The sequence below is a fragment of the Heteronotia binoei genome, chromosome 1 (genome assembly GCF_032191835.1).
Source record: "Heteronotia binoei isolate CCM8104 ecotype False Entrance Well chromosome 1, APGP_CSIRO_Hbin_v1, whole genome shotgun sequence".
NCBI classification, from domain to species: domain Eukaryota; kingdom Metazoa; phylum Chordata; class Lepidosauria; order Squamata; family Gekkonidae; genus Heteronotia; species Heteronotia binoei.
In genome coordinates, this window is record NC_083223.1 from 144,467,346 (window position 1) to 144,487,267 (window position 19,922).

Here is a 19,922-nt window from a genome sequence, read left to right on the forward strand (position 1 = left end):
GAGGACTCTGTTCCGTTCCCGAGCGTTGAGCGAGCTCGATGTCGCGGTCTGAGTCCGACGAAATTGCTATCTGTGTCGACATGGAGGACAGCGCAGGTGGGCTGAGTCGACGACTCGGAGAGGCAAATAATCTCAAAGGTGGAACCGTTCCGGCTGCCTGTATCGATGGCGATGTCGGAGCGGAAGACGCAGAGTGCCTGCTGTGTTTGGGCTTTTCTGCTTTTTTCTTCCTCGGCTCGGTGTGGGCAGCCTTCTCCTCTCTAGGCCGTTTCGCGGGCGTAGAGGAGTCCGACTTCGATGCCTAGCCCGCTCTTTTGCTGGGGCGGTCGGCGTCGGTAAGGGCCCTGTCGGTACCGACCGACTCGGATGTCGACGGTCTAGGGGTGGTCAACATCTTTTTCGGTGAAAGCGCCTTCTCCATTAATGCAGCGGCCAGCCGGGCTGCTCGATTTTTCTTAGTCTGTTTCGAAAACTTCGAACAGTGCACACAGGAGTCAGGAATATGGGACTCTCCAAGGCAGAGTAGGCAGAGAGAATGTCCGTCCGGAGGGGCTATCTTGCTGCCACACCTCGTACACCTCCGGAAAAATCCCCAGCGCCTTTCCATGCGTGGCGGGAAAGGATGAGGGGGAGGAGGGGAAGGGGGGAGGTGGAAAGGGAAGGAAAAATCCAAATTTCACCCTTTCTCTGAACAAAGCGAAAACAATAAACTAAAACAAGAAAGAAAAATAAGAAAGATCTGGAAATCCACAATCCTGGTATAAATTATGAAAGAAGTACCGACCGTAGCGACTGATCGACTGATCCAAGCGGCGGTCAGAAGAGAACTGGCGGGATGTCCGCTCCGGGCCGGGTGAGCATGCACGGTGGGGGCTCTGCGCATGCGCACCGAGCCTGGGGCGCGGAAATCCGCAGCTTTTGAAGTTACCGATCGTGATCGGCGCAGGCGCCTTAATCCCATCAGTGTGATGCACAGAGACCACGAAGATGATCAAGTCATGTCAGACTAACCTGATCTCTCTTTTGGGGGGGGGGGGAGAAAGTGACTACCTTGCTGGATTAGGGGAATGCTGTAGTCATGATTTATCTTGATTTCACTAAGGCTTTTGATACGGTTCCACATACTATCCTTGTTGACAAGTTGGTAAAATGTGGTTTGAATCCTATTACCATTAGGTGGATCTAATTGGTTCACAGATCGCACCCAAAGAGTACTTGTGAATGGTTCCTTATCCTCTTGGAGAGGAGTGACAAGTGGAGTGCCTCAAGGATCTGTCCTGGGATCTGTTTTGTTCAACATCTTTAGCAATGATTTGGATGAAGGAATAGAGGGAATGCTTATTAAATTTGCAGATGATACTAAATTGAGAGGGTTTGCAAATACAGTAGAAGACGGAAATACGATACAGGACGATCTTGACAGGTTGGAAAACTGGGCTGAAACCAATAAAATGAATTTTAACAGGGATAAATGTAAAGTTCTGAATTTAGGTAAGAAAAAATCCCACGCATGGCTATAGGATAGGGGAGACCTGTCTGGGCAGTAGTATGTGCGAAAAGGATCTCAGGGTCTTATTGGACCATATGCTGAACATGAGTCAACAGAGTGATATGGTGACTAAAAAGGCAAATGCATTATTGGGCTGTATTAACAGAAGTATAGTGTTCAGATCACGTTAAGTGATGGTATCACTTTACTCTGCTCTGGTAAGACCTCACCTGGAGTATTGAGTTCAGTTTTGGGCATCACATTTTAAGAAGGATATAAACAAGCTGAAATGGGTCCAGAGGAGGGCAACAAAGATGGTTGAGAGGTCTGAGAGGAGCAGAGCAGAGCAGCTCTGATAGCTGAGACAGCTGGAGAAATTGCTGAGAATTTCTGAGTTTTGAAGGACTACATTCTAAGGTTTGTGGGGCTGCCTAAAATTCTAAGGTGTGATAGCTGGGGAACTGCTCTTTGTTTGGTTGACTGCCTTAAGGGTGAAAGAGATTGAGAGTGATTGCTGCTGATTGAGAGTGATTGCTGAGGAGTGCCTCTGCTCCACCTCTTTGCATTTTAAGCTGCGCCTTGCCAAAGGCGCGAGCCTTTGGCGCGAGCCGAAGGGCGAGAGCTAAAGGGCTCTTGGCCTGTGGCTCTTCGCCTAGGGGCTCCCTAAGGAACAGGAACCCAGATCCCTGGCTTCCTTGTTCTCCAAATAAGGTAAGTTCCCAATAAGGTAAGTTGAGGTAAGGTAAGTTGACCCACCAGAAGGGGAGCCACTTAAACAGCATTTAAAGAGGACTGTATATTTTAATATATATATATACATTGAAGATAGAATGCCAGCAGGGGGTTGGGGGCTTTCCAGTGTTTTGCACTGAGTGTCACATGTATGACTATCTGCCCAAAGGACAGAAGTCTTGGGTGTGTGCTCGATGCAAGGAGCTCCTGGTCCTCAGGGGACGAGTTCGTACCCTTGAGGCCGAGGTGACTGCCCTGGAGAAGCAGAGACGGTCAGTTAGGCACTTGGGGAAGACTCTCGGCGTATTAGATGAGCCCCGCTCTGAACGTAGCAGCCCCGTTGCTGCCAGAGAGCGTGAGGGTCGAGAGGGAACAGGGCACCGTGCTGAGGATAAGGGGAATGCGCCCTCAGAAGGGACCTCTTCTTCGGTTGGTGAGCGGGAATCCTTTCGCGCCAAGGAACCATCCCTGAGCAGGGGGAGAGGGGGGGTATTGGTAGTTGGTGATTCGATCATTAGGCAAGTAGACAGCCGGGTGGCGAAACTGCGTACTGACCGTATGGTGACTTGCCTGCCTGGTGCGAAGGTAGCGGACATTACGCGTGTAGTAGATAGACTGATAGACAGTGCTGGGGAGGAGCCTGTGGTCGTGGTGCATGTTGGCACCAACGATGTGGGGAAATGCAGTCGTGAGGTCCTGGAGGAAAAATTTAGGCTGCTAGGCAGGAGACTTAAGGCCAGGCCAGGACCTACAAGGTAGCCTTCTCGGAAGTGCTACCTGTTCCACGTGCAGGGCAGGAGAGACAGGCACAAATTAGAAGTCTCAATGTGTGGATGAGACGATGGTGTAAGGAGGAAGGGTTTAAGTTTGTTAGGCACTGGGATGCTTTCTGGAACAAGCGGGAGCTGTACAAAAGAGATGGTCTCCACTTGTCCCCAGATGGAACCAGGCTGCTGGCGCTTAAAATCAAAAAGGTGGCAGAGCAGTTTTTAAACTAAATCTTGGGGGAAAGCCGACAGGAGATGAAATGTCTCTGGTTCGGGAGGACTCGTCTCAAAGAGATGAAGGGTTAGCTACTATTTTTCTACCGGGTAACGGACCGGAGTTGTCCACTGTGAAGGTGACAAACAATATGGACTGCCTGCCAGTGTCTCGAGGTGGCAGGAGGAAGGTGGCGGGCCTAGCTCGCCTGGGAAATTATAGATGTTTGTATGCAAATGCTAGAAGTGTTCAAAGTAAAATTGGTGAATTGGAATGTTTAGTGTTGGGAGAAAACATAGACATTGTGGGAATTTCAGAAACTTGGTGGAATGAGGAGAATCAGTGGGACACGGTGATTCCTGGATATAAGCTATATCGGAAGGATAGGGAGGGAAGGGTTGGAGGTGGGGTGGCTCTGTATGTCAGAGAGGATATACGGTCCAGTAAGGCTGAGATCAGAGAATTAGATTCACTTTTAGAAATGCTTTGGGTTGAAATAGAGGGCCCAAAAGGAAATTTAACTATGGGAGTTTGTTATCGCCCACCAAATCAAAAGAGAGAGAACGGTTATAATATGATGGAAGGCTTAAAGATAGCGGCTAAACGTAAAAACTGTGTCGTAATAGGTGATTTTAACTACCCGCAGATTGATTGGGTCAATATGTGTTCTGGTCGAGAGAAAGAGATTGAGTTTCTTGATGCTCTCAATGACTGTGCTATGGAGCAGATGGTCTCAGAACCTACCAGGGGTGGGGCGATCCTGGATTTGGTCCTAAGTAATGCCCAAGACTTGGTGAGAGATGTAAAAGTGATTGCGCCGCTTGGGAGCAGTGACCATAATGTTATTGATTTCACCGTTTGTATAAATAGGGAGTTGTCCAAAAAGACCACCACAACCACGTTTAACTTTAAAAGGGGTAAATACACTGAGATGAGGAGGCATGTGAGGAAGAAACTGAAAGGAAAGGTACATACGGTCAAAACCCTTGGGGAAGCTTGGACGCTATTTCAAACTATAATCCTAGAAGCTCAGATAAAATACATACCACAAGTTAGGAAAGGCACAAACAGGCATAAGAAAAGGCCTGCGTGGTTAACAAACAAAGTAATGGAAGCTGTAAAAGGTAAGAAGGTAAGCGGTGGAAAACCAGTCCAAGTGAGATTAGTAAAAGGGAACACAGGCTGTGGCAAATCAAATGCAAGACTGTGATCAGGCAGGCAAAAAGGGACTATGAGGAGCATATTGCAAAAAACATAAAGACCAACAATAAAACTTTCTTCAAATATATTAGAAGTAGGAAACCAGCCAGGGAGGCAGTGGGGCCCTTGGATGACCATGGGATAAAAGGATTACTGAAGGAGGATAGGGAAATGGCTGAGAAGCTAAATGAATTTTTTGCCTCCGTCTTCACTGTAGAAGACGAGAACTTTTTGCCCGCCACAGAACCACTAATTTTGGAAGGGGTGTTGAAAGACCTGAGTCAGATTGAGGTGACAAATGAGGAGGTCCTACAACTGATAGACAAATTAAAAACTAATAATTCACCGGGTCCGGATGGCATACATCCGAGAGTTCTGAAGGAACTCAAAGTTGAACTTGTGGATCTTCTAACAAAAATCTGTAATCTTTCATTGAAATCTGCCTCCATTCCTGAGGACTGGAAGGTAGCAAATGTCACCCCCATCTTTAAAAAAGGTTCCAGAGGAGATCCGGGAAATTACAGGCCAGTCAGTCTGACTTCAATACCAGGAAAGTTGGTAGAAACCATTATCAAGGACAGAATGAGTAGGCACATTGATGAACACGGGTTATTGAGGAAGACTCAGCATGGGTTCTGCAAGGGAAGATCTTGCCTCACTAACCTGTTGCATTTCTTTGAGGGGGTGAACAAACATGTGGACAAAGGAGACCCGATAGATGTTGTTTACCTTGACTTCCAGAAAGCTTTTGATAAAGTTCCTCATCAAAGGCTCCTTAGAAAGCTTGAGAATCATGGAGTAAAAGGACAGGTCCTCTTGTGGATCAAAAACTGGCTGAGTAATAGGAAGCAGAGAGTGAGTATAAATGGGCAGTCTTCGCAGTGGAGGACGGTAAGCAGTGGGGTGCCACAGGGCTCGGTACTGGGTGCCATGCTCTTTAACTTGTTCATAAATGATTTAGAGTTGGGAGTGAGCAGTGAAGTGGCCAAGTTTGCGGATGACACTAAATTGTTCAGGGTGGTGAGAACCAGAGAGGATTGTGAGGAACTCCAAAGGGATCTGTTGAGGCTGGGTGAGTGGGCGTCAACGTGGCAGATGCGGTTCAATGTGGCCAAGTGCAAAGTAATGCACATTGGGGCTAAGAATCCCAGCTACAAATACAAGTTGATGGGGTGTGAACTGGCAGAGACTGATCAAGAGAGAGATCTTGGGGTCATGATAGATAATTCACTGAAAGTGTCAAGACAGTGTGCGTTTGCAATAAAAAAGGCCAATGCCATGCTGGGAATTATTAGGAAGGGAATTGAAAACAAATCAGCCAGTATCATAATGCCCCTGTATAAATCGATGGTGCGGTCTCATTTGGAGTACTGTGTGCAGTTCTGGTCGCCGCACCTCAAAAAGGATATTATAGCTTTAGAGAAGGTGCAGAGAAGGGCAACTAGAATGATTAAAGGGCTGGAGCACTTTCCCTATGAAGAAAGGTTGAAACGCTTGGGACTCTTTAGCTTGGAGAAACGTCGACTGCGGGGTGACATGATAGAGGTTTACAAGATAATGCATGGAATGGAGAAAGTAGAGAAAGAAGTACTTTTCTCCCTTTCTCACAATACAAGAACTCGTGGGCATTCGATGAAATTGCTGAGCAGACAGGTTAAGACGGATAAAAGGAAGTACTTCTTCACCCAAAGGGTGATTAACATGTGGAATTCACTGCCACAGGAGGTGGTGGCGGCCACAAGTATAGCCACCTTCAAGAGGGGTTTAGATAAAAATATGGAGCACAGGTCCATCAGTGGCTATTAGCCACAGTGTATGTGTGTATATAACATTTTTTGCCACTGTGTGACACAGAGTGTTGGACTTGATGGGCCGTTGGCCTGATCCAACATAGCTTCTCTTATGTTCTTATGAGGGGTCTGGAGATCAAGTCCTAAGAGGAAAGGTTGAAGGAGTTGGGCATGTTTAGCCTGGAGAGGAGGTGGCTAAGAGGTGATATGATCACCGTCTTCAAATACTTGAAGGGCTGTCATATAGAGGATGGTGCAGAATTGTTTCCTGGGCCCCAGAAAGTAGGACCAGAACCAATGGGTTGAAATAAAATCAAAAGAGTTTCTGGCTCCACATTAGGAAGAACTTCCTGATAGTTAGAGCAGTTGCTCAGTGGAACAGGCTTCCTTAGGAGGTGGTGGGCTCTCCTTCTTTGGAGGTTTTTAAACAGAGGCTGGATGGCCATCTAACAGCAATGTGGATCATGTGAATGGGGGAGGGGCAGTATTGTGAATTTCCTGCATTGTGTGCTGGGGGTTTGAACTAGATGACCCTATGATTCTGAGTTAGCACAGGGTTCAGCGTGCTGCTCTCTCCACATATTGGTAATTTCCAATTTTCCTTCTAGAAACTAGGGCATTTGTTTTTTCATATTCCATGGATATGCCAAAGCGTAAAATTTTATATTTTAAGTTTTTAACTATTCATTTATGATGATAGATCTGTAAAAGACGTATAGGCTGGACAGAAAAGCAAGCACTGCCTATATTTAATTCTCAGGTTTTCTTTTGTAAAAATTTGAGGAGTGTTTTTCCCTGTGGTTTCAAATTTCCAGAATGCAATCTAGAAAATATGGTTAGTCAAACATGGAACTTTAAAGGTTGAGAAATGATTCTTCCTCCTAAGTTTTTCGGAGGGGGTCCCAGCGTGTAAATTTTGTCAAGGCTCACTTGGAATGTGCATTGAAGTTGGGGGGGAATCAGTCTTTTTTTATTTGAATGTTGGGAATACTGTATTCTGGATTATTGAGGCTCCAGGCATTCAGATTCAGGTATTTTCTTTCAGAACTCTGAAATTTTGGTGGTCCACTGTTCCCTGTCGTACTCTTTCTGGAGTGGCTGATTTTCAAGCAAATCGCATTGACATTTTCAGGGAACCTACTCCTGTCTGTCCAATAAAGACCCCCAAATTTAAAATGAATTGGATCAAAAAGTTCATTTCTATAGGCCCCTGAATAAGGTGCCCCCCCAAGGCAGCCTCCTTGTCCCCATTGTTGTCTGAGAGGAAAATTCCATGTGTTCTCCAGGGCAAAGAAGTCAGTAGCCAAATCCCCAAAGCCTCCAAAAACAAAGCCCAACAGAACTAACATCAAACCAGAGAAACCCAGCAGAACCACAGGCCAGTGCAGCAAGCCCTGCACAATCAGATGTCAAACCAGAGAATCCAAACCAATATAAGCAAGGGACAGTGTTGCAAGCCCAACAGAACCAATGTGAAACCACTGAAGCCAAACATAACCTGAGATCATTGTGGGAAGCACAACAAACTAATGTCAATGCAGATAATTCAGACCAAACCAGTCTGACCAGCAGGTACCAAGGTATCTAGCTGTACCTGGCAAGACACACAGAGAGGCACATTAATAATCACTTCCCTTAGGAAAGCATCAGAAAGCAGGAGGAGGGTTACTTTGGGCACCCAAGTTCTCTCTCTGATGTCTGTAGTCTCTGTTGTCACTGTCACTCCTATTCTCTTCCATTTACTCTGTTAAAGAAGAAACACAAGAGCCATAGAGCATACATGAGTTTCATTTTAGCTGTTTTTATGAGTTCTGCTTGTTTTCATTGACATACTTGTCTACTTCATAACATGTTGTTCCGATGATGTTTGTGGGCTTTTTTCTTTGAGAGAGGCAAGAATAACATTTATGGAACTGTATTTATTTAATTTCTGCACAGAATTGTGCTGAGAGTGGTAAGCCCCACCCACCCCCATTCCACACAGCAGCTACAGTTCAGTTGAACATTTTGTCTTTTAAAACACAGTTTGAAATATGGATTTTATACAGTACTAACCAAATTGTATAATTTCTTCTGTCCAAAGAAATGTCTTAATTGGGGGGAAGGTGACAGCTTCTGAGTGTTGTTTTTTTCTGCAAGAACCCTTTTGGGGTTGCATTTATTATGCACTTAATGTTCTTATATGGATTCAAGTGAACAGATTGTGGGCTGTTATGCTATGTGTTTTGGGGAAAGCAGCTTTGTTAACCCTAAGTCTTTTCCTTTATGAATTCTAAAATACAGTATTTATCTTTGACACTGTAAACATGATAGTATAATGTTCCAGTATTTAGTCTTGAAATGTGCAACTAATGATGTGAAGAAAAATGATAGTTCTGTATATAGCCAGGACTATATCAAAGCAATTTTTACTATTTACAGACACAAATCTAAAATATTGATCATGTTCTGAGACTGCATGTTGTCTATTATAGAGCGCTATGGACATATGTTGAAATGAAAATAGGGTTGATAATATTTTGTTTGCAAAATTCTAAAACCTAAATATTGAGTGTTTCTGGTGCATTTACTCAAGACTGCCTGGGATAGCAGTGACCCAAGATGCTGCGCTCCTTAGAGGTGGCCTGGTTGACATGACAGGTAATGGCAGAAAAGCCATTGGCTGAGCAAGGGAGCTCAGGTGCTATTTGGGACTGGGTGGCGGCATGGCTGTATAGTAACTTAAAGACTGTACACTTACATATAATTTTGACTAATGTTGGGGGGTGTAGGGCAGACTGCAACGGTGTCTCCAACTGTACTGTGCACTTTTCCCCATAAAATTTTTCTATATAATCTGATGTTTTTCTTGTAACCTTGTAATTTTGAGAAATTAAATGGTCATGGACGTTATCGTTTTAAGATTTTTATTAAGTTTAGAAGAAAAAGAAGGACATGGGGAAAGGGGGGAAATGCAATTTACATAATACTTTTTCTACTTAATAGCTTCATCATTACATACCAAAGAAAAACAGAGAGAAAACCACTTCACAATACCTGCAAGTACTCAAACATTGGAAAAATACTACCCTCGTTTTCTATAGGCATTTTAAATCTTTATGTTGATAATATAAACTCCTGTAATCTTATACAAGATATTTAAACACAATTAACGGATCTCAGCTTGCATCATTTTCCATTAGCAGATTTCCATATCTCATTTGTCATTTTTCATTACCAAGTTCTTACATCCTCATCATCTTCTTAACAGAGAAATTCTGGTCATTAATCTAGAGAATGTATACTTTTAACATCTAAAAACCATTTATAGGAGTTTTCTAATACAGAAATCTTCTAGCTACAATATTTTAAAAGGTAGAGCTCCAAACTTAATGCTTCTTGCATTTAATTGGTCTCACAGTCACCCCCATAGTTATGTATGTTATTTATTTATTTATTTATTTATTTATTACTTTGCATTTATATCCCGCCCTCTCCGCAAGCGGACTCAGGGCGGCTTACAGTATCATAAAAACAATCAATTCCATAAAACATATAAAACCATAATACATTTATCAGTTTAAAACTATTGCTATTGTTAAGATCACAGTCTAAAGTTACTAATAACCAGTATCTTAAAAACTTATGACATTGTTCACACATGTACATATAGACTTCCTAATATAACATTAAGTTATCAATTTAAGAATTTATACCCCAAAATACTTTAAATTATAGATTTAATTTTCAAATTGTAAGGTTATCTTCTCAAAACTTCTAGATTCATGAAGAATATAAACTATTGAGTATCCATATCCAAAAAAAATTTTTAAGTTCCCATAGTCATTTGTAGTTATTTTATCCAACTAGTACTTATATCCAAAAACCATTTTACCTTCACAATCTTACTCTTAATGCTTTTGTAACATTAAACAACACAATCAAGGTTCACCTTTAAGATAGAGTATAACTTTTCACCTTATCAAATTTAAATTCCCTTATGCCACGTAATTATTAAACTTTTATTTTAAGTTTACAATTCATAAATCCCTAAAAAATCAAGCTTCCAGTTCAATTTAAAAATAAAAATACAGATAAAAATAAGAACAAGAATTCCATATTTTACAAATAAACCCTTATAATCTCCCATTTTGAATGTCACCATAAAAAACATTTTAATAAATAGCAATAACCCTTTTAACAAAAACCTTTTTTACCCTTTAATATTTAAATTTTTCTTATCAAATTATAAATATTTAGTATTTAAATTTTTACCTTATCAAATTATGCCACATAAATTTTAGGCCATAATTTTAAAATAAATTTATTTTAATTTTTTTTTTAAAAAAATAATTTTAATTAAAATATTAAAATTATATATCCATTAAGAATCAGAGTTCTAATTTTGTCTGAGAAATATCAAGCCCAAAGTCTCATACTGATTGGATGGTGCAGTCTTATTGTCTCTTCTTTTTGAGGGCCTTCCAGGTTTTAATCCTCTTGATTCTTGCAATAATCTTGTAGATTTTTATTGATTTGTCAAGCTTCTCCTTTCCATTTCTCACTAGCTTCACAAAAAGCATGGGAACCATGTTGAGTTCACTCCTCCACTCCTTGATGACTTGTGGTTTCTCTTCCTCCTGCAGAAATATGTTTCCCTGTTTCATTTTAGATTTGGGCAGCCCATTCTTAGACGATTGTGTTTCCACCTTTCCCGACTCATAAAACAGATTTTGAGCTCCTTGGGATGTTTGGTCCTTTGTATTTTCTAATTTATTACATTTATCGAGAAGCTTTTATATCTGGGCTGTTAAAAGATCCGCTAAGAGACCAATTTCCAGCTGTAAGGGGGGTATAGCAACCGTAAAATCTTTTTGAGTAATTTCAGCATCTGCTTGATATACCATCTTCCCCACGGTATAACTCAGTGCGATAGCAAAAACAGTTAAGACCAGAGAATCTACTCAAAATGTCCCCAATTGACAAATCTTTCCAAATTTTTATTTATAAGTCTATTTTCTTCTGGATTCCAGTTAGATTTATTTCAGTCCAAACAGATTCCAAAATAAGTATCTCACATATAATCACATTCAGCTTTTTATTGTATTGTATTGAAAGCCCAGTTCCTGCTTGTTTAATTTTAAACCAAATCAGTCGATGGATGGATGGATGGATGGATGGATGGATGGATGGATAATCAAATTTCTTCTTTAAAGTAATAGCAATAATTAAAAGTTGGTTCTTTTAAGTTTGAAATCTAATCTACTCCCTCTTTCCAAACAGTCAAGTTTGGTGTTATAATAGGAATTAAGTTGATGGGTAACATACAAAAGTAGACTTACTTGCAAGGTAAGTCTATAGTAGAATAGTAGTATAGAGTTATAGTAGAAAAATGCTTTAAATCCAATTATTTTAGGTGCCTAGTAGTCACGACTGGTGCCATTTCAAAATGGTGATTGCAGCGGCAAGGCTTCAAGACAGACAAAAGGTCCCAGGGTTCAGGCACTGCTAAACTCTCTGGATTTTGTTGTGCCCTATGCTTCAGAAACTCCTCTTCTGGAGTCCCTTTTGGAATCTGGGTGTCTGGACCCCCTCAATCCATGCAGTTGGGGGGGGGTCACAAGAACGAGCTCCACAATTCCTCCCCCCCCCCCATCGCGTCGCGTTGAAACCAGGAAGTCCAATCATGGACATTATCAATGGTTAAACCTTCCCCTTCTGGCAATCCCAGTCATTAACTGATCTAGTGTGCTCCCATTTATAAATCCATGCTAGACTGTGAGTTTTTAAAAAAGTTGTTGGGAGAGTGAAATACTTTGAATGCATGGTCTGGGCCACCAGTGTGGTGTTCAAAAAGAATGATATCTCAGCAGTACAGATACATGTTTTGTATGCAAAAAGTTCCATAATCTATGAAGGATCCAAATTCCATGTGATATCTGAATTCTTTTGTATTTGTATTCAGAATCACAACCCACTATACTACAGATGTGACCAGGTGTGACCTTAAGAATAATTGTTCTGTAAACACCTGTGTTGTTTGTATAACTGGCTTGGTGGCAATTGTAAATTACATAAATTTTCAAAGTCTATGCATATGTAATGTTTTGTAGTACATTGCTCAGAGCCTATGCATGTGTAATGTTTTGTAGTAGAAACAGTCTTTTTAGGATCAGCATAGTGCACAGGTGGCCAAATTGTGGCTCAGGAGCCACATGTATCTCTTTCACACATATTGTGTGGCTCTTGAAGCCCCCACCACCTCATTGGCCGGTTTGGAAAAGACATTTGTCTCTTTAAATCACTTCTCCAAGCCAGCTGGCAGCTTGGGAAATGCATTTAAAGTTGCTTTCTAACCACGTTTTCCTCCCAATCTATCTTCCTTCCTTCCTTCCTTCCTTCCTTCCTTCCTTCCTTCCTTCCTTCCTTCCTTCCTTCCTTCCTTCCTTCCTTCCTTCCTTCCTTCCTTCCTTCCTTGTTTTGCGTCTCTCAAACATCTGATGTTCATGTCTTGTGGCTCTCGTTCATCTGATGTTTATTCTATGTGGCTCTAACATTAAGCAAGTTTGGCCATCCCCTAACATTAAGCAAGTTTGGCCAAGAATAGTGCCTATTCTTTGGTTTGCTCTAGCTCAGAGGGTTTCCCAGGACAGTGACAGATCCCACTCCTTTAATACCAGCTTGAGTCCCAATGCTGTTATTGGTGACCATGCGTTCTCTTTGTCCTGAGAGAAATCCTGCACTGGGAGAGGCGTGAATGTAATGGGTTGTGTCTACCCTGTACAGGTTTCTAACACAATGCCAAGCTGTTAATAAAATCAGATTGCCTAATAAAACTTGGTTAATGTGTTAGTTGTTGAAAGATCATAAAGTCTGATGAGCCTGGCTCATGTTCTCTTTTTGTGTAAGACCTGATCACATCATACGGCAGCAAGGCTCTGTCCTTACTGTAAGTATCATCTGAGATCTGCATGAGACCCAATTTTTGTTAGGGCTTTTAAGCTCCCAATTACCAGGTAAACAGGGATCTAGTTGGGAAAACTTTTCTCCTCTCTCTCTATGCCCTGCCAGCCAGGTGATCAACAAATGTAGAAGATTCTTATCAAAGAGAAAGGTGACAACTATGGCTTCTGTACCGTAAGAACATAAGAGTCTGTTGGATCAGACCAGTGGTCCATCTAGAGCAGGGGTACCCAGCCCCTGGGTCGTGGACCAGTACGGGGCCATGGCATGTTAGCAACCAGGCCGCAGAGCAAGGCAGAGGCGCTGCATCACCACTTTTGAGACCCAGGCGGATAAAAGAGGCAGCATAGCCTTGCTCTGAGCACTGCCTCTTTCATCCACCTGGGTCCCAGGCAGTCGGAAGGGGCAGTGCGGCAGCGACCTTCACCTACCCCTCATTTAAAGACCCCCCCGCAGGGATGGGGCATGGTCAGGGGGCAGACTGGGGCAGCAAAAACCACAGCACTCCCCCCACCATTCCATGGAAAAATTGTCTTCCACAAAACCAGTCCCTGGTGCCAAAAAGGTTGGGAACCACTGATCTAGAGCATAGAGGCCTCCCACTTGTTGCCACCATCTTCTAATACTGGTATTCACAGGTTTGCTGCCTCTGTAGATGGAAGAACCCTTCAGTCACCATGGCTCATGGCTGCTGATGGACCTCTCCTCCATGAATCTGTCCAACTCCTTTTAACACTAATTATCCTTGTGGCCATTACTATCTTCCCTCACAGTTGTATTTAAAATTAGGATTTTTTTATACCAGTATGTGTCATGTTACAGTTACCCATGTAGAATTCAACTGGCTACATACTTGTCCATTCATCCAGATTGGAGAGCCTCCTGTAGTTTTTTCGAATCCACGTTTGGTTTCATCAGCTTGAATAATTTGATTTCATCTGCAGTCTTGGCTCCTACACTGCTCAGTCTAAATTCCAAATCATTTATGAACAAATTAAATAGTATCGGTCCCAATACTGATCTTTGTGAGACTCCACTGCACACTTCCCTCCTTGGCAACTGTCATTCCTGCTCTCCATATCCTGTCATTTAACCAGGGCTTTTTTTGCTGGGGGAATGTGAAGGAATGGAATTCAAGAACCACTTTATGGAAACAAAATTCTCAAAAAATGTTTAAAAGTTAATGAGGGGCACCCATGTATTTCTCCTTCATTTCCCTCTTGAGAGTCCTGGCACTTCTTTTTCCAGAAAAAAAAAGTTCTTTTAACCAACTTTTAATCCATAAGAGGATCTGTCATTTTATGCTGTTATGAATATAGACAAATTATATTTCCTGTTAAGGAGCTTTGATGTAAAGGCAATTCAAGTGCTCTTGATGAGCTTGGCCACTTACTTGTGGACTGCTCTTTTCTGCAGGTCCTCTGTCCAGTGGATACTTTTTCCCATAGATGTTTGCTGCAATTCCAGTGTTTTGGATGTGTAGAAATCCCATTGTGTGTTCTCTATACACAGAATAAGTTGACCAAATGTCCCTCATATTTTTCTTGGAATTGCTGATGGGATGTTGCCTGTGAGATGTGTTTTGTGTTGAAATTATTGGCATATGGATGGAACAGCAGAACCTGCCTGTTGTATGTATTTTATAGCAATGCCTTGTTTAGGATAAATCTCCAGGATTAGGGAATTATAGTAAAGCTTTGCTAGTGAGTCTGGTTGCTGCAGTTGAATATGTAGCCACTTCATCTTGAGCAGTCAGAAAGAGAGGAATTTGGCTTGTTTAAAAGCATGAATTAAGAAAATGGCTTTTAATATTTTAAACACCTGTTAAAAATATTTTACTTACTCACAAGTAGGTATGTGTAGGATTGAATCCTACAAATCCTGATAGTGAATTTCTCTTTTCCTCCTAGCAAAGGCTTTTTAAAAGACTAAATGAAGGAGTCTAATACACAGCCGCCAGATTTTTTTGAATTGAAGGAAATCTCTTTTCCATAGAATTTCTACTTCACCTTACTACTACTACTTAATTACTGTTTCCGTAACAAAAGTCATAAACATCACACACTAAAAGGAGGAAACCTAATATTTGCTACCAGAATTAGAGTGAGATTTACTACAGCCACCAAAAATGTAACCACAGTTACTTGTTTATCTTCATCCCTTAGTAACCAAGACTGCTTCTAAAGAGACAGATTCCTGCCTAAGCAAAGGGAAAATCAGTTCAGCTAACAAATCTGAAAATTCAGGACAATAAAAAATACAATTTATAGAGTCAATTTGGTTAGTCACATTCTCAGAGTCTATTTGAATGTGGAATGCCATTAAATCTTCCTAGCAACACTGCTGATGGCAAGGCATTCAAACAAAGCATAAATTTTCTTCTGTACTTTGGAAGGGATAATTCAAACAGGTAGTTTGGCATTTTTATTTTTTTTGGGGGGGGGGGGATGAATAACAACTGAAAAGAATGGACATACTCTGTGCCTTCTGACAGCATACATTTATAATTGAGATCCCTCAGATATCTTTTAATTGGCTAACTGAATTCACAGCTACTCACAGTTTCTATCATATTATAGAAACATAATTTAACTTCTAGGTATTTGTCCCAATCATCTGTTCGATGATCCAGCATACCTAAACCAAAAAGACCTGTTTCTAGATTTGATTTCAGCATCCTAAATTTCAGATTAAATGGTCTCCACCACGCCTTTTCATCAAAAGAAATATCCCCAATCTTAGCTCCCAGAGCTATCCCTGCCACACATCTCAGAGTTCTCAGAATGCTGGGTAAAATCCTTAGTTACAGTCCATCAATATAATCTGTTACCACACTAATCCAAACACCTACAGCATACAATAACTGTCCAGAAACTTAAGTATTAAATGCTTTAACTGCTGCAGGAATATAATGCCCACCAGAGTAATAATAAAATCTTGAAATAGCTTTCCCCAGTAGTCATGGCTGTTCTTATAACTGAGTTCAAATGCCCCTTCCAGGAAAGATTCACTTGAAATATAACTCCTAAGTATTTAAATTGATCTGAACTGCTACTGCAACTAGTATTTTCTCATCTGTCATTTTTTACTAAAGGGAAGGACCTTCAACTTAGAAACAGTGATACTTAGGCCCTTTTTGGAGCCATACCCTAAGAAGGAGGCTATAAATTTATGAAAGCCAACCAGATCTTGAAATAAGAGTTGTATCATCAGCACACAAGACAGAGAAACTTAACACAGACCAAGGAATCTAACACGTATACAAGTCAAATTTCTACTCTGTGTTCAGAGGCAGCAACACCAATGCTAAATGTCAGCGTAGGGTTCATGGACGCTCCAACAATGGACAGACTCTTTTCATTTGAAAAGTAAGTTTCATTTATTGGATACATACATGTTACTGCTACGAGAGTTCTTTGAAAGTGATAAGGTACACACAAACTAGCTTGGCCTTTATGGCCCAGGATCAAAGCTAGGGGGTTTCAGCCATTCTTACAATACCGTTGCATTCTACTTCTAAGAGGTACGAGGTTCACACCCTGATATCTTGCATAGCTAGCCGCGTCCGTTCTCTCTCCCCCACAGGCGGCCTTGCATCGGCTGAGAGCTGGCCACATAGTTTGCACTTCAAACACCTTTACAGCTCTTGGCGCCAAGCTCCTCTCCCCCCCCCCCCCCCACACTTCTCCTGCTCTCACAGCTAAATTATAGTTACAGGTCACAGGGTTAGTAAGCAATACAACAATTTAGGCATTCTGGTTAATATCAATTTGAACACAAGCTGACACTAAAAGGCAACATTGGGGGGGAAGAAGCAGTGTGAAATGGACTGCTGAATTACATGGATCACTTGTCTGACTCAGCAGAACTACTCTTATGTTCTTACTTTGACATAACTGAGGTCCTAAATGCCAAGCCATATAGCTGGAATAGGTGAGCCCAGAAGGCTACTTTCGGATGAACAAAAAGGCGGAAGAATTGTTTCCGTTTCCCCATTTTTATGGTATGTGGCAGAATTAAATACAGAGCAATTTATACAAAGTACCCATGATTTTGCAGTTCAGATTGCCTTTAGAGAAAATTCTACCTTGAAATGCTTTGTAAGACTTTGACCAATAGAGTGGGTAGTTAGTAATTAGTCACTTTTTCAATAATGTTTGTCAAGAAATGACTTTTTTTCTGTGTACAACATGGATTTATTTAACTGAGGCTCATTCTTAATAACTTCTCCACAAAAAATGATCAGTTTTTGTTACAGTGTAAAGTCAGTCTATATATAAACATTCTTTCACACATTTGGAATAATCTTGTGTTTGGTATTGCTGATCTATGTGAACAAAGGAGGACTAAAGAGACTTCACCTTTACTGTTCCTAACAGGAAAAAGCTGGTGCTAACAAAAATCCTTGGTATTTGTTGCAACAACCTCGCATGGCCACACCACTGCAACTTGTTATTCCTAGAAACTGAAATTAGATATTAATTAGAAACAAGGAGTCATCCACTGATGAAGCCATTTAGACCCCTATGCTTTTTTTTATATTCCACTTACACTACTATATTAGGTTTTAAAACCTAACTCTACTGCTCACAAAAATGATTTAACTCTCAATCAATTACTTGTGAATAAAATTTGAGAACATGTTTAATAAATTCTATTATGCTTTGTTTTAATTAGTCAAAACTAGACTTAACTCTAAGAAGGGATGATAGCTATCTAAAGTATGCACTTAGATGTACATTATGTACTAATGTGTGCAAAGGTTTACACAATGATAAATTGCTGTTTTTCTAGTATAAAGTCAGCTATAGCAGGGGTGGCCAACGGTAGCTCTCCAGATGTTTTTGCCCACAACTCCCATCAGTCCCAGCCATTGGCCCTGCTGGCTGGGGCTGATGGGAGTTGTAGGCAAAAAACATCTGGAGAGCTACTGTTGGCCACCCCTGAGCTATAGAGTTTTTCAGAAACCATAGGTTAGAATATTCTTATACCGGAGGAACAGAATCTTGATTGATAGGTTGGTATTTATCACAAGGGACCACTTAACAATGCTTAAGCAGTTTTCCATAAATACCCAGTCTCCACCTGTATCCAGCCATCCTGAAAATGGATAATGTTTATAGACACATTTTTATCTATGCATACTGAATAGAATGTTTATATTACAAGTAGCAGCTGAAATGTTTCATATTGTATGATATCTAAGCATAACTAAATTTCTTTGGACTCTATAATCTCACTATTTTTTAATATTCCATGTGCGATTACAACAGTATTTTCTTTGTTTCCTGCATGCCTCTCAGTCTCATGCAGTCTTGAAGGCATAGGTAATGAAAAAATATGTGGTCTAAATTGAGCTTTTGTGCTGTGTAACCTGTTTTAGAAATCTACTTTACCATTTGAAATCGGCTTTTATTTTGCATGGTCATACTTAATCACACTGGCAAATGGAAAGCTGTTTGCTTTTGAATGGTGTGCTTTGGCACTGTGATCAATGCATGTACTAATGATTTCCTTTTATTTTTCTTCTTTCCTACTTTTCTACTTTCCCCATCTTTCCATGTTTTGCACTGCTGTCTCCATACTTCCTTCTAAATTTCTTTGCTTACTGTAGCAGCCCTTGCCTTTTCTCTTGCAGCAACAGCCCAGGCTCCAAGGATTATCACAGGGCCTGCGCCTGTTCTCCCACCAGCTGCCCTGCGTACCCCTACGCCAGCTGGCCCTACCATAATGCCTTTGATCAGACAAATACAAACCGCTGTCATGCCAAATGGAACTCCTCACCCAACTGCTGCAATAGTTCCCCCAGGACCTGAAGCTGGTTTAATTTACACACCTTACGAGTATCCCTACACACTGGCACCTGCTACATCAATTCTTGAGTATCCTATTGAACCCAGTGGTGTATTAGGTAAGTATCTTCCAGATAAGGATCTGAAAGTAAATTTTTGAGGTGATATGTCATAGATGTGTAACTCGCTGGTTACTGAAAATGTCATTACATGGGAGTATAAGTCACGTATTTCTTTTTAAGTACATCATAATAGTCAAGACTTTGTCCAGTTTTTCAGTGTAACATTTAACGTAAGTTCAAGCAAGCATACATTTCTCAAGTAAGAGTATAAACTGATCGAGTTTGCTTTAAACACTTTGCAGATTTGAAAATGCTATTTTATGAAGCATGATGAAAATTAATCTAGAATATAATACTTTTTGTAGCATATTTTAGAGTAAAAATGATTTTCTATGTTTAGAGGGAATTGATGGATGAACTTATGCGATGGTATCCAAATTATATGACAAAGCGCATTAAATTTTAAATGCTTAAAAATTATCTGAATTCTTATATTCTGTTTTTCTGTCATGACATCATGTGACTTTGTAAGCTGTCCTGAACCCGATATGTGGGGAGGGCAGGATACAAATAGAAGAGATTATATAAAATATTAGTGTGCCACGTTAACGGGGGGTGAAACATATCTTGTAAAATTTAAGGTTCTTTCTTTACCACTCTGGGCACCCCAGATTGAAGGGGACTCAGAATCATTGAACCTCATCCATCTTGGCTGTGTGTGGGCAGTGATATCCTATATATGAAAGAAAAAAGATGCACTGCAGGAGACAGCCAAATTTAAAATGCACAATGCTGTTTCTGAGCAAAAGACACTACCACAAGGCAGCAGTATTAACTGGGCACAAGGTATGAGAAGTTTGGAAATACTGGACTTAGTGTTGAATATAATGGATTGTGGCAGTAAAGGGGGGAAGAGTAAATATTATAAATGAAG

General features: G+C 41.0%; 1 protein-coding gene across 9 annotated transcripts in view; it reads left to right on the forward strand.

The window, feature by feature from the left end:
* QKI (QKI, KH domain containing RNA binding) overlaps positions 1–19,922 on the forward strand; it is a 231,118-nt gene that overhangs the window by 201,436 nt on the left and 9,760 nt on the right. For 3 of the 9 annotated variants that reach the window (XR_009555581.1, XM_060241968.1, XM_060242017.1), the window contains exons 6-7: positions 18,438–18,461; positions 18,752–19,045. Coding sequence is in view for 8 of the 9 variants with exons in the window: in XM_060241968.1 (XP_060097951.1) it covers positions 18,438–18,461; positions 18,752–19,045 (318 nt within the window). In the remaining variant the exon portion in view is untranslated. Of the gene's footprint in view, positions 1–18,437; positions 18,462–18,748; positions 19,046–19,922 lie in introns of all 9 variants that reach the window. The other 6 variants (XM_060241998.1, XM_060242039.1, XM_060241977.1 and 3 more) reach the window with 4 other exon arrangements.